At 64.5% G+C, this 14,543-nt stretch overlaps 1 protein-coding gene across 2 annotated transcripts in view; it reads left to right on the forward strand.

Annotated features, from left to right (window-relative positions):
* The window catches only part of BMP7 (bone morphogenetic protein 7), an 80,162-nt gene extending 65,878 nt beyond the window's left edge, over nt 1-14,284 (forward strand). Inside the window, exons 4-7 of one of the 2 annotated variants that reach the window (XM_070051399.1) lie at nt 3,917-4,114; nt 10,968-11,113; nt 12,021-12,131; nt 13,711-14,284. In XM_070051399.1, the coding sequence (XP_069907500.1) occupies nt 3,917-4,114; nt 10,968-11,113; nt 12,021-12,131; nt 13,711-13,860 (605 nt within the window). In that variant the 3' untranslated portion in view covers nt 13,861-14,284. The remainder of the gene's footprint in view (nt 1-3,916; nt 4,115-10,967; nt 11,114-12,020; nt 12,132-13,710) is intronic. The other variant, XM_070051400.1, reaches the window with a different exon arrangement.
* Nucleotides 14,285-14,543: the final 259 nt, after the last annotated feature.

The raw sequence follows: 14,543 nt of genomic DNA on the forward strand, positions 1-14,543 counted from the left end.
CCATGAGGATTTATTTGCCAGGCAGTTTTCTGTGTCTCTAGTCCCCTCCCCACTCAAGGATTTATTTATTTTATTTGAAAGGTAGAATTACAGAGGGAGGAAGGGAGAGACAGAGAGAGGTCTTCCACCTGCTGGTTCACTCCCCAAATGGCCACAACAGCCAGGGCTGGGCCAGGCTGAAGCCAGGAGCCAGGAGCTCCATCCGGGTCTCCCACATGGGTGCAGGGGCCCAAGCACCTGGGCCATCTTCCACCACTCTCCCAGGTGCATTAGCAGGGAACCGGATCAGAAGAGGAGCAGCCAGGACTGTAACTGGTTCCCATACGGGAGGCCGGCGTCACAGGGGGCGTAGCCCGCTACACCACAGCGCCGGCCGCCGGGCCCCTAGTTCTTGTTGAAGGGAAGTGAGTGCCTACTGTGGAGTTTCTAAGGCCTTAGGTGGAAAACCTGAGTATTTCCCTGCCCTGTGCCGGAAGGGGTGAATTTGGATCTCCGAGTGCTCGCTCCGTGCCAGGCCCCTCCTCCCCGCTCCGGGAAAGGCCCAGAACAACCCCAGATGCCCTCTCAGCTGAGCAGTGCAGGCGGTGACCGTGGTCTTGGTGGTGGTGGGAGACAAACGTCGGCGCTGGGGAGACCCGGGGCTCAGTGATGTCAAGGGCTGGCAGGGGGCTGTGGCTCTGCTGGCTCTCAGGACAGCCTCGTCTGCACGCGCCGCCCCCGGCGGTCGCCATCCCCGGGGCTGCATCTTCCCTCCCTCAATCCGCCCGAGAGAGAAAAGTTGCTTCTCGACACCAGAGTGGGAAGTTTCTTTTCTAGCAACGTGGACCGTATCTCAGTTGAGTCGTGTGTGCTTCCTCGAGTCAGCGGCTGCAGCTTTTGTTAAACACAGGCCCCACCCTAAGGCCGGGGCACAGCCGCCTGTGTGACAGTGGGGCTGGCTACCGAGCAGAAGGGGGCTGGCTGAGACTCACGGCTGCAGGTGAGGATGCTGTGGCCCCGCGTGCAGCTCACCGCCCTCTGCCCTCACCGCCAGTAGCAGGTGCTACCCCCTGACCTGCTCCCCTGACCCGCCGCTTCTCTGCTGAGACCCGGCCCTGGACGTGGCTGCCCTGACAGCCGCGGGAGCACACCAGACACCCGGGCTGGGAGGCGCACAGGGACTGTTGAGGGGCCCGGATCTGAGGTTTCTGGATCAGCATCAGGCTTTGAGGCCAGGCATTTTTATTTTGCCCTAAAAGCCTTCCTGGGGGAAACACAATTCCTAGGGTTCAGCTTTAATGGTTTCTTTTATAGAATCGCTCAAATTATGGACGGATGAACTTGAGGAAACCCCGCGCAAGAATGCAGGAAAGCCCAGCGCTAACCGGCAAACAGTGGGGCACGGGGGAGTCGGTCTTTTAAACGTTAATTGTTGAAAAGCCCAAGCGAGCCCCCTGGTGCGGGGCTGGTCTCGGGAGGCTGGGTTTCTGGACTCCTGGCCCGTCTGGGGGACTCCAGGTGAAGTTGATTCCAGATGTGGACAGACAGGGCCTCCAGCAGTCACGGCTTTGGCCGGCCGCTGACCCCTCCCACCTACGCGGGCGTCCTGACTCGGGGCCTGGTCTGCGGTCTGAGTGCTCGTTGCCCCCCCCCCCCCCCCCGGGGTCCGTGGGCAGGAACTCAGCCTCTGAGCTGCTTCGGTCGCGAGAGACAGGCGAGGTCTGCAGCTGATGCTTTGCTTTGGAGTACTCGTCACGGCCAGACATGATATTAAACATGAGCTTGCCAGTGGCGCATCGTGTTGGAGGCAATAGATGGGTGGATGGGTGGGTGGATGGATGGTGGATGGATGGGTGGATGGGTGGATGGGTGGGTGGACGGTGGATGGGTGGGTGGATGGTGGATGGGTGGGTGGACGGTGGATGGATGGGTGGATGGTGGATGGGTGGGTGGACGGATGGGTAGATGGGTGGGTGGATGGTGGATGGGTGGATGGACGGTGGATGGATGAGTGGGTGGGTGGATGGTGGATGGATGGTGGATGGTGGATGGTGGATGGATGGTGGATGGTGGATGGTGGATGGTGGATGGATGGGTGGATGGTGGATGGATGGATGGGTGGATGGATGGTGGATGGTGGATGGTGGATGGGTGGACAGAGTCCCTTCTCGGCTGCATCTCAGACCCACCAGCAGAGCGCAGGGCACAGAGATCGCCCCCTCCCGGCCTCCTCTCGGTTTCCAGTACCTGTCATCCCCCTTCCTCCTCTTAAGCTTCTTCCAGGTCTTTCGTTACCAGGCACTCAGATGCGGTCTTGGCCGTGTGGCCGTGACCTCTCTGACGCCTTGCGAGGGGGCACCTGGACTCAGTCCTCAGCTGCTCGTCTGCTTGTCCCCAGCCGCTGCTCCCCCCAAGGTCAGCTGGCGCCCTCTCCCCTCTTCAGACCCCATCTCAGTGCTGAGGACCCCGCGTTCGTGTCGCTCAGGCTGACCGCCCCCCAAGCTGGCGCGTACGGGGCTCTGAGTGACAGACGCTGGGCCTTAGCCCAGGACGCGTGGCGTGGGTGCTGCCCCTGCCCCCCAAGGCCTCCAAGGCCAGCCGGGAAGCTCCTGCAGCCCTGCCGGCTTCCCTTGGCGTCAAGTAGGGATTGCAGACGGCAGCGGTCGAACCAAACTGCGCTTCGTCTTCCACCCTGCCCTGCCTCGGTTTCCCCACCTGGGAAAGGCCCCTCCCTTTCCCCAGGGTCTCAGCCCGAATACCTGCGAGTCTGTGGGACCCTCTCGGCCAGTTCCATCGATTTTCCTGTCCTGATCCACCCGGAGCCCGTCCTTTTCCGGGTCTGTGTCCCGTTAAAGCCCAAGTGGATCCTCAAGAAGCATTTAACGAAGACGCCGTTGAGGGTCTGACGGTTTCTCTCCGCCCTCACTCCCACCCAGTGCAGTCCCCCAGGGCCTCTGCCTGGTCGCCTCCCGCTGCCCGTCTCCAGGGGCAGCCTGGGTGGTCTCTTACAGGCCGCCGAATTCCTGCCCCAGCGGCTCCCACCTCACGCGGTGGGGCTGGTGGTGTCCCCTGGGGCAGCTGCAGCAAACTCCCAGCAGCAGGGTTCACGCTCCGCGGTCTGGCGGGCAGGAGCGCAGAGCCCGCGACTGGGCAGGACCCACAGCTGAGGCCAGGAGCACTCTCAGGCAGCAGCCAGGCCTGTGCTGCCTCCCGGGGCTCGGGAAGGCCCCCTCGCCTGGTCCTGCTCTCTTGGCACTGCTCAGTCCTAGGCGTTTCCTGGCCCAGGCGTGTGTCCCCTGTGCCCTGGGACAGCCGTCATTGGGTTGAGGCCCACTCGCTGTCTCTGCTTCTGACACCCAAGACCTGGTTTCCATGTGCAGTCAATCCAGAGGCTCTGCACCGTCCTGGACCCTGGCGAGCCTGCCTGGGCCTGCCGGGACTTCAGGGTGTCCCTGCATCCACACTCCCGGCCCCCTTCGCCCCTCTGCCTCGCCGCCTCCCCGCCGCTCCCTGCTCTCTCGCTGTTGCACTGTTACCCCCATTGCTGCTCAGATGGTCCCCGTGTGGCCAGCAGGGTCCTTGGCGACTGTCCCCACCCTCCTTGGCACAGAGCAGGTTTGTGCCCACCCTCTGAGTGAGACGGGTCACCCGGTGACAGGTGAGTGGGACTTAACGCGGTCCACTCCCTGAGACCCTCCGGCCATCTCGGCTCTCTGCCCCCTCCCCAGTTCCGTATTGCCCCCATGGGATCCCTTAGAAGGCACGGAAGTCTGGGGTGCAGGAGTGTTCTGTGTCCCACGGGCAGCTGCGTTCCAAGCGCCTGACACAGCCCCTGGCCGGGTGCAGCTGCCCTGTGAGCGCGCGAGCGCGTGATGAGGTCTGCAGAGCCCCCCACTAACCGCTCCTCTGTGCATTTGTTTGCCTGCTTCCGGTCTAGGGCAGAGCATCAACCCCAAGCTGGCGGGCCTGGTCGGGCGGCACGGGCCCCAGCACAAGCAGCCCTTCATGGTGGCCTTCTTCAAGGCCACGGAGGTCCACCTGCGCAGCGTCCGGTCCACCGGGGGCAAGCAGCGCAGCCAGAACCGCTCCAAGGCACCCAAGAACCAAGAGGCGCTGCGAGTGGCCAACGTGGCAGGTGCGGCAGGCGGGGCGGGGGCGGGCAGTGGCTGGAAGGGCGCGCAGGTGCCCCAGGGTGGCTGTGGGACCCTCGTAGCAGGAAGCAGGTCTCCCGCCGTCCCTGTCTACCCAGGGCTCACCCTCTTCCTTCTGCAGAAAGGCAAGCAGCAGCGAAGTGTCGGTATAGGCGAGGCCGGCGGGCAGAACGAGTTATACACAGGCTAAGGGATGCGAAGGAGAACCGCAGAGCCCCGAGCGGGAAGATCCCGCAGGGACGCCTTGGGGGAGGGGAGCCTGAGAGGCAGTTGGCGCTCGGCGGGGATTGGAAGGGCTCGGAGTACATATCACTAGCAATGCTTTCAGGTTTGTTTGAAAGATTTCTTTACTTTAAAAAATTCAGGCCGGCGCTGCAGCTCACTAGGCTAATCCTCCACCTTGCGGCGCTGGCACACCGGGTTCTAGTCCCAGTCGGGGCGCCGGATTCTGTCCCGGTTGCCCCTCTTCCAGGCCAGCTCTCTGCTGTGGCCAGGGACTGCAGTGGAGGATGGCCCAAGTGCTTGGGCCCTGCACCTGCATGGGAGACCCAGAGAGGCACTTGGCTCCTGGCTTTGGATCAGCGCAGTGCGCCGGCCGCAGCGGCCATTGGGGAGTGAACCAATGGAAAAGGAAGACCTTTCTCTCTCTCTCTCTCTCACTGTCCACTCTGCTGTCAAAAAAAAAAAAAAAAATTCAAACGGGGACTTTTCCTTTGCAAAGAATTCCAGGCTTCATACAGGTCCCAAGGGAAATGCTGTCCTGGGAGGGGGCTTGCAGGGCTTCGGCACACGGTCGGTGCCCTAGGGTGCTTTTTCTTTTTTTTCTTAAGGTTTACTTTATTTTTTGAAGTGCAGACTGACAGCAAAAGGGGGAGAGAGAGAGAGAGAGAGAGAGAGAGAGAGAGAGAATCTTCCATCCACAGTTTCACTCCCCCAAATGGCTGCAAGGGCCAGGGCTGGGTCAGGTAGAAGCCAGGAGCCAGGAGCTCCATCCGGGTCCCTCACATGGGGGCAGAGGCCCAAGGACTCGGGCCACATCCGCTGCTCTCCCGGGTGCATGAGCAGGAAGTTGGATTGGAAGTGGCGCAGCCGGGACTGGGGCTCGGGCTCTCCATGCAGGTGCCGGCCTCGCAGGCAGCGGCCTGGTCTGCAGTTTTTGAGGCTCCTGATTCAGGAGGGTGCAACACAGGGGCTCAGAGAGGGGGAGAAGTCACCCAAGGGCAGAGAGCAAGGCGGTGGCAGCCCTGGGGTGGGGCCCTGGGAGGCTGCCTTGTCCTTACACTCCACACTTCCCCGTCTGGCTCTGCCGGTCCGGGAAGAGTTCTGGTGCCCCCCGCGACCTGGGTGTTGTTTTTGGATGATTCGCCGGGCGTTTGCTGAGCCTACACCCAGGCCTGGCTGGGAACTCAGATGTTAATGGGGGCCTGGGTTTGCTGGGGTCCCAAGACCACGCATTCAGGTCACGAGTGTGGGGCCAGAACACGTGGGACAGCCTTCCTGACATGGTCATCTGAGGCCAGCGCTGAAACGTGGTGCTGTTTTGAGCCGCTGTGTCCGTGGGCATCGGGCAGAGCAGCCCTGGGAACGGATGTGGGTTCTGGTCCTGCCGATGGGCCCCGGAGCTGCAGCCTTCACGGCTCCGGCCGGACCCGAGGCAGGACGGGTCCCAGAGGCCAACCAGCCCGGCCGGCCGTGTGGGGGCCCTGCACTGACTCCAGCTCTCCCGGCTCCTGGGCCTGGGGCATAGGCTGGGGAGGTGGCAGCAGTGGGCCCCAGCCCCCAGCTCACCTGCTGCAGGCCGTAGCCTCTGTCCCCCACCTGGCCTGTCATGAAATTTCTGTTCAGTTCACTTTCCAAGGGCCAAGGGAGAGAGCTGCGGTTGATGTTGTTCAAGGAGCTGGGCTTCCTGCCCCCCCAGGCACCCCCGGTGCCCCCCAGGGGGCCCCTGTGCTGTAGGGTGTGGGGGACCCTCTAGGGGGTCTTTTCCCGGCAGGTGCTCTGTTGGTTTTCAGCCTTTTCAAAAGGACCTACAAACCCAGAGAAATCCCTCGTTGGCCTCTGGGAGCCCCTCTGTGTCGGACCCGTGGGTGCTGGGGTCAGTGGTGAGAGCCGGAGCGCGCTGCGCCTGGGGAGCTGTTTCAGGGCAGCAGCAGGTGGACGGCCCTCCCTTCTGCATAGGATGATTGGCGGAGCGAGGATGACGACTGGGGACCGGGCCCCTTGTTGGGGACAAGACTTCCGTGGGAAGCGAGCCGAGAGCTCTGGGCCCAGTGTGGCCCCATGTGGGGTCTCAGAGGGAATGCTCAGGGCCCTGGGGCCCACAGGTGCAGAGACCCACGGTCGGGGGTTCCTGCCACTTCTGGGGGGAGGGGAGGAGGCCACGGAGGCCGAGCCAGGGGTGGTGTGGTGTGGGGTCAGGCATCCTAGAGCTGCATCTTGCGTCTTGGTTCCTCCCAAGCGGATCCCAGGCCCCGCAGGGTTTCCAGCTCGTGGCTGCGAGAACGGGGAGGAGCAGAGCAGGGGTGGGGGCAGCCCCAGGCCGGGGCCCCAGGTGGCCCTGGTGAGTCAGCCAGGCCGGGAGTGCCGGGAAATTCCACCACAGCCAAGACTCCCTGCAACCTGGAGCTCTGGGGAGTGAGGGGCCGAGACCTGAGCCTCACAGTCTGGGAACTCAGCGCCCGGGTGCCCCAGCCCAAGTCTCTGCACACCACCAGGCCGGGGCTCTCGCCACCCACCTGGCCGCGGTCCACTTGCTGTGCGTTTCTGTCCCGGGGCCCTGCTGTAGGTTCTCCCCAAGCCCACCTGGAGGCCTGGGAGCCAGCTGGGCTTAGCCAGCTCTGCATGTGTGCAAGGGGGCACACACATGTGCTAGGGCCGTTTGAAGTGCTCTCGGCTCACGTGACAGGCCAGGAATGCTGCCGCAGGGCCACACAAGTTGACCGTGCCGGCGTGCTGGGCCTCTGTGGGCGGGGCGTGGGGTGCGCGTCCCAGCCTGCCCTGCCGCCCGTGCTGCCTGCAGGTCCCTGCCCAGCCCAGGTGGTGGCTCGGCCCTGAGAAACCGGGGCCTCGCCTCCCTTTGGACCTGAATCGAGGTGATCAGTCGGCCTGGCAGATGACCGCGGGGGTGGCAGCCGAGGCCAAGCGCCAGCTGGGACTTGCCGGCGGCTCTTGGGGCGTGGTGGAGGGAGGCGGAGAAAGCAGCTGCGGGCCTCACCTCCAGCTCACCTGCTCTCTGATGTGGGTGGGCAGGGCCGGAAACGGAGCTGGAGGCTTGAGCTTGCTCCCTTTGCTTGCTTTTCTGCTAATAATAGGCCATGGGAGACACAGGTGTCCTGGCCATGTTCTCTGGGAACAGCCATGATCCCGAGAGACCTAGACGTGCAGGGCACATGTCCAGGGCCGCAGCAGGCCCACAGGCAGCTTCATGGGCTGCTCTCTGCCTGGTCCACTCGACCTCAGGGTGGTCATTGAGCCAAATACCCTCTAAAGGCTTCTAGACAGGCTGGGGAAAGCGGCAGTCGGCCCCTACTTGCCCTGCCTCTGCTCCTGGCAGACATTGCTAATCAATCGTGGCACTCCCTCCTCACTGAGCACTCACCCTGATTCAGCATCTTCGTTGTGCAGGCACTGGCCCTGGCTCAAGAGGATGTATTCAGTCTCTTGTCCAAAGTCCGTAGGCTGAGGGTTCCCTCCTCCCTTCCTCCCACCTCTGAGAGGAGGCTACGCAGGTGGCCTTGGGCATGGCCATGGTGATGGGTGCGTCTGAGCTTTCCAATCGAGGGCACGCTGCATCGTCTGATGGTGCCCTTGGCCTCTGCATGTTAACCACAGCCTGGCCCATGGGGGACCCTGGTGCTACCTGGCTGAGAGGAGGGGCGGGGTCATCCCTGCACAGTGGCCCTTCCGTGCCCACACTGGCCCTGCAAACGCAGCTCACGCGCCCTCATCCCTCCGGGCTCCGGCCCCTGGCTGTGCGTCCTGCGTCCTCCACCCCCCTTCTCCGTGTCCCCACCCAGGAATGCTCCTCCCTGGTGCCTTCCCGGCCTGCTCTCTCCCTCCCATTCCTCACAGGTGTCACTTCCCCAGAGGAGCCTTCTGGGAACCCCCTGGAGGCCCGCCATGCTGGCCGCCCCACCCCTGCACCCCTGGCCTTCCTCCTCCTCACCCTCACTTGCGCCCCCAGGTGCCTTCAGAATCGTGCTCAGCCGTGGGGCGGCTCCAGCAGCCGCGCGTGTCCACGGAGCCTTCCTGCCACGCGGACGCTCACGGCGCAAGTCCCGGCGGTGCCCGCTTTCCCGAGACGGCACTGAGGCCCCAGGAAGGGCAGCCAGCAGTGTCCTCCCTGTCTGTCCGTCTCTCACTGGCCGGGGGCCGTGCAGGGAGGGTTCCATGAGTCGGGGAAAGCAGGCAAGGTTGAGGGGTGTCTCGCTCTTTACCAGACCCCCTTGGGGAGTGTCAGCGGGTTTGGCGAAGACAGCCATGGCCTTGACATTCAGACGGGCAAAGGTGTCCTAGGCAGCGAAGCCTGCGTGTGGTCTGGGTCTGCACCAGGTGGGCTGGGCGGACGGCGAGACTGCTGCCTGATGTGAGCTCACGCCGAGCTGTGCCGGGCTGAGCGCTCACACAGCTCCTCTGTCTCCACCCACAAACCGCAGGCCCAGGGTCTCTGAGAGCCCGGCCTCGCCTCCACCCGGGCGCAGGCTGACCCCCACTGCCCCAAGGGGCTGAGCGATTGTGAAAGGGGCCGGCCGGGCCGGGTGGGCTGCAAATGCCAGGAGCCTGGGCTGCAGCAGTAGGACACACTGGCCCACAGAGCTGGGGTGGGGGGATGAGAGCCGGCTGTCCTGCAGGCTGGACAGGGCGGCCCACGCCCCGGGGTGCCTGTCCCTGTCCCACCGTGGGGGTACTGAGACCCACGCCCCGGGGTGCCTGTCCCTGCCCCACCGTGGGGGTGCTGAGACCCACGCCCCGGGGTGCCTGTCCCTGTCCCACCGTGGGGGTACTGAGACCCACGCCCCGGGGTGCCTGTCCCTGCCCCACCGTGCGGGTACTGAGACCCACGTCCCGGGGTGCCTGTCCCTGCCCCACCGTGGGGGTACTGAGGCCCACGCCCCGGGGTGCCTGTCCCTGCCCCACCGTGGGGGTACTGAGACCCACGCCCCGGGGTGCCTGTCCCTGTCCCACTGTGCAGGTACTGAGACCCACGCCCCGGGGTGCCTGTCCCTGCCCCACCGTGGGGGTGCTGAGACCCACGCCCCGGGGTGCCTGTCCCTGTCCCACCGTGGGGGTACTGAGACCCACGCCCCGGGGTGCCTGTCCCTGTCCCACCGTGCGGGTGCTGAGACCCACGCCCTGGGGTGCCTGTCCCTGTCCCACTGTGCAGGTACTGAGACCCACGCCCCGGGGTGCCTGTCCCTGCCCCACCGTGCTGGTGCTGAGACCCACGTCCTGGGGTGCCTGTCCCTGTCCCACTGTGCTGGTGCTGAGACCCACGTCCCGGGGTGCCTGTCCCTGTCCCACTGTGCAGGTACTGAGACCCACGCCCTGGGGTGCCTGTCCCTGCCCCACTGTGCAGGTACTGAGACCCACGCCCCGGGGTGCCTGTCCCTGTCCCACTGTGCGGGTACTGAGACCCACGCCCCGGGGTGCCTGTCCCTGCCCGCGGTGCTGGTGCTGCGTCGGCCCCAGGCTGCGGCTGTGTTTCTAGGCAACACGAGGCAGATGAGCCTCTTCCTGGGGGCTTTCTTAGGAACGCGGGCGCTGTTGTCGAGAGACCCTGGGGCCCTGTTCTGTAGTGCTCACCTGCCCTTCCCTGAGCCTCCAGTGGCAGGGGGTGGGCTCCCCGCTCAGGCCTGGGTCTCGGAGGCTTCCAGAGAGGCCTGACCAGATGCAGCCAGAGGGCCACCCCTAGGCCCCTCTGACAGAGGCCGGGGCAGCGGGTGCACCTGGCAGGGCAGGTGAGCAGCGCGGGCCCCCGTGTGACTCCTGGGCGGCCCTCCCCTCTCTGTGGGAGGCGCTGCCGTTCCCTCACCCCTGCCAAGGACGCCAGTGGACGCCAGGCTTTGGGGAGCCAGCGTGGACGTCTCAAGGCCTCCGAGGCTTGACTCTCAGGCCAGATGTACAAGGGTTATGGGCAGGCGCGGTCCAGGCAGGAGAAGCAGCGAGTGCCAAGGCCCTGGGTTGGGAAGCAGCTGGTGGCACGTTGGGGACATGAGTGGAAGCTGCCGCGCCTGGGCCTGTTGGTCTAGGGGTCGGGGTTAGGGTGCTGCCCTAAGTTAGTCTCCCCTGGGGGTCTCAGGTGGAGGGAGGAGGGGTCGTGGTTAAGGAAAACGTCAATGCCTCTCGCTGCGTTGCAGAGGGAAGATGTGGGTGTGTGCGTGTGCATGTGCACGCGTGTGCATGCGTGTGGAAGAGCCAGAGGCCCCTGCAGTGTTCGCAGGTGCACAGTGCCTGACCGCAGTGCTTACAGCCCCACTGTGTCACTCTGGTTCCTCCAAGAACCCCCAGTAGTGTTTCTCCAGAGGGCGGGTGAAACGTGACTCCCAGCCCCCTTATTTCTTGTAGGGGTGGGGTGGGGGGCCTTGTCCCAGCCCCCGGGCTGGCCCCACCAGCTCAGGGACCGGGCGTGGATGGGGATCTCCTCCTCCGTGGAGTCTGGGCAGATGTCAACTTTCCAGCAACACGTGTACGGAGTGATCCGGAAGGGGTGTGAGCTGAGCCTTGCTGGGAGCGGGTGGGGCCCAGGCTCCGGTCCCGAAGCCGCCTTCTGCCCGAGGGCCCCTGACCTCTGTCTTTCTCCTCCCTGGGTTCTGCTCCTTGGCTTCATTCTCAACTCAGAAAACAGCAGCAGTGACCAGCGGCAGGCGTGCAAGAAACACGAACTGTACGTCAGCTTCCGCGACCTGGGCTGGCAGGTGAGGGGCCGTCACGGACACGGGGCACCCGGGGCAGGCCACCTGCAGGCCGCGGGCCTGGGCTGGCAGGTGAGGGGCCGTCATGGACACGGGGCGCCCGGGGCGGGCTCCCCTGGGTGCAGTGAGGCGTGTGTCACCTTTGCCCTCAGGACCCCATGCTGTGGCCTCTGAACCTCTTGTTCCTCACATACCCCACTCCCACGCTGCGGCCATGCGTTAGGCTGTGGCCAGCTGCAGCACTGCCCACTCCACCCTGTGCGCCTCCCTCCCCGCCCAGGGTTTGGGTCCCCAAGGAAGGCACCTGTCTGACTCGGATCTGGGGCTTATTCCGATCCCACCAGTGTTTTCAGCGTGGGATCCTGCTATGGGACACAGCAGTGGACGTGTGTCTGCCCCATGGAACCCAGACCTCCGCCCAGGGCGTTGTCCTGAGATCCCTGGGGCACCCAGGGGGGCTGTTCCACCCTCGTGGGGCGTGTAGGTCGGTGGACGCGTCCAGGGTCTTCCCTGGAGGTGACGCCGAGGCGCCCCGGGCTCTCGTGCTCACGGCCTGTGGCCATGCTCGCCCTCTGGTGCTGGGACAGAACCCACACTCCGGGGCTCCGTGCCGGAAGTGCCCCTGAACTTAGAGTTGATGGGTGGTGTGTTGATCACGTGGGCTGTGCTAGGCAGGTCCTGCAGTGGAGCCGGGCCAGTGCACCCAGCACCAGGCCTGGGCCCGGCCATGTCCATGAGGGGTTCTCGGTCTCTCTCGTGGGCCGGGCCGCTGAGGCATGGAGGTTTCCGTCCGATGTGTCCTGTCTGGGAGGAGCCATCACGGAGGGGGCCGTCAGGGGCTCAGCCTGGCCCCGTGGTGTCTTCCATCCCTTTGTAAGGTGGGCTGAGCGCGGGGGTGACTGGCCCCAGGAGGGGAAGTCGGCAGTGGGAGGACCCTGCAGGCCGGGCCGTGACCCACCTCCACTCCTCTCTGCTGCAGGATTGGATCATTGCCCCGGAAGGCTACGCCGCCTACTACTGCGAGGGAGAGTGCGCCTTCCCCCTCAACTCCTACATGAACGCCACCAACCACGCCATCGTGCAGACGCTGGTGCGTGCCGCCGACAGGGCCACGGTCGGCTGGGGCGGGGCGGGGGGGGGGCCTGGGCTGACGGCTGCCCCAGGCCACCGCATCCACCTGACTTTCAGTGGCCCCTTGCTGCGTAAACAGAGTAATGATTACATTTTATGGCTGAGTTGGCATAAAAATGAATAGTCTTTGACTTGAGTTCACTTATCCTTCTTGTTTTAAGATTTATTTATTTATTTGAAAGGCAGAGATACAGAGAGAGAGAGAGAGAGAGAGAGAGAGAGGTCTTCCATCCATTGGTTCACTCCCAATTGGCCGCAACGGCTGGAACTGGACCAATCTGAAGCCAGGAGCCAGGAGCTTCTTCCGGGTCTCCCACGTGGGTGCAGGGGCCCAAGGACTTGGGCCATCTTCCACTGCTTTCCCAGGCCACAGCAGAGAGCTGGATTGGCAGTGCAGCAGCCGGGACTCAAACCGGCGCCCATATGGGAGGCCGGCACTGCAGGCGGCGGCTTCACCTGCTGTGCCACAGCACCGGCCCCTGTTCCTTCTTATTTTAAAAGCAGCTAAACAGCTCCCCAGGCTCCTAAATTATCGTGGGTACCAGCCACAGGGCCGAACTGAGAGGCGGGCCTGGTGCTGTGTCCGTGTGGGCGCTGTTGGCGGTCGGCGTCTCAGCCGCATGTCCATTCTCCTGCAGGCCTCCCCACCTCCACCTCCACCCCCACCCCATGCCTCTGCTTCCCCTGGGGCAGGAGGGCTTGAGACCTTCAGGTAATCAGCCTCCCTGGAAGGTGACAGGTGCATCTCCCGGCTCCCCTCCCCCACCCTGCCTTCAGGGCTGAGGAGCAGACCTGGTTCCCTGGGGGAGGGGGGCTCTGACTCCCTTCAGCCTCTCCCCAGGGACCTGTAGGACCCATGAGATGCCCCCATGTTGTCAAAAACAACTGTTGTGGCCATGCATAAAAGGGGGTAACTCCCTGTCTTCTTCGGAGCCCCAGTGATATGTGGGCGACAGCGTAGATGTGTCACAGGTTGGCCCTGTCTGTCGCATGGGACACTGGCCCGTGGCAGAGGTCTCAGCCTGGATGGGCGCTGGGAGCAGAGGTCAGGCGTGGATGCTTCCGCTTGGTTTGTGCCATGTTCCGGAAACCCAGAACTTTCCCACGAGCGCCGAAATGGAACAACCCAGCCTCTGGCCTCTGCACCTGGCACATCCGATGTCTGGGCCGGCTGCAGCCAGCGGGGAGTCAGCGGCGGCCTCAGTCTCCGTCACGCCCTGCTGGCCCCGCCCCCTCCTGCTCTGCTCGTTGGGGGCACTCACGAGGCACCTCAGACATCTGAGTTTGCTCGCCCCTCCCCCGAGTGCCTGTCCCCCAGGGCGGGCGTCAGGGACGCCGCTCCGCCTGCCCCGGTGCGCAGGGCAGTGCCACAGGGAGAATGGCGGGCCCCAGGCTCCCCCCCTGTAAGGCAGGGAGCACCCAGCCTGAGTTGGTGCCCGTGGGGCCCTTAGGACAGGAGAGCCCGTTAACCCTCAGCCACGGTCCCTGTGCCCGAGCCCTGGGTGTCCCGAGCCCTGACCGCGTCTGCCGTGTTCCAGGTCCACTTCATCAACCCGGACACAGTGCCCAAGCCCTGCTGCGCGCCCACGCAGCTCAACGCCATCTCTGTCCTCTACTTCGACGACAGTTCCAATGTCATCCTGAAGAAGTACAGGAACATGGTGGTGCGGGCCTGCGGCTGCCACTAGGCCCCTCCCGCAAGCCAGACCCAAAGGGACCACGTCCTCCGGATCCCACGTGCCTCGCCGGCAGCCCACCCGCCTTCGGGGCCCGCCCCACTGCCTGCTGCCCTGAGCTGGACAGCGACCTCTGATCCCGTTCTCGCTGTGGGCGGCGCCCGTGGACAAGACCCCAGGAGCTGCTGCAGGCGTGCCGAGCGGGGAGAGAAACCTGTTAACCAGCCAAGTCGCCCGGCCGCGGTCTCTGGCTGCACAGTGCACGCGGAGCCCGGACTCGGTCCAGAGGTAACCGAGCGCCCCCCAGCCGGGCCACCGGCGGCGGGGAGAGGCAGAGGGCGTGGCCGGGGCGGGCAGGTGTAAGTTGTGCTAAAGAAAAACTGACGGTGGAAGTTCCTGTAATAAATGTCGCAATAAAACAAATGGATGAAAATGGTGAGGATGCACAGATACAGTTTCCTACACAGTTTATCCCGGTTTCCTGGTTGATTCTGTTTCATAAACGGAGGCCGTGGCTGGCGAAAGGCAGAGGCGCAGTTCCTCCCAGGGGCCGGATGCCCCCAAAGCCAGGATTTGCTGGGGGGGGGGGGAGCGGGCATTGACCTTGAGGGGGATCGCAGGGCGCACTGGACGCGCGTCACAGCAGAAGGTTCTGGAAGCTGTCTTGAGGGTGCCTGCCCAGCCAGGCGTCCCGA

The sequence above is a fragment of the Oryctolagus cuniculus genome, chromosome 11, assembly GCF_964237555.1.
Source record: "Oryctolagus cuniculus chromosome 11, mOryCun1.1, whole genome shotgun sequence".
Classification (NCBI taxonomy): Eukaryota; Metazoa; Chordata; class Mammalia; order Lagomorpha; family Leporidae; genus Oryctolagus; species Oryctolagus cuniculus.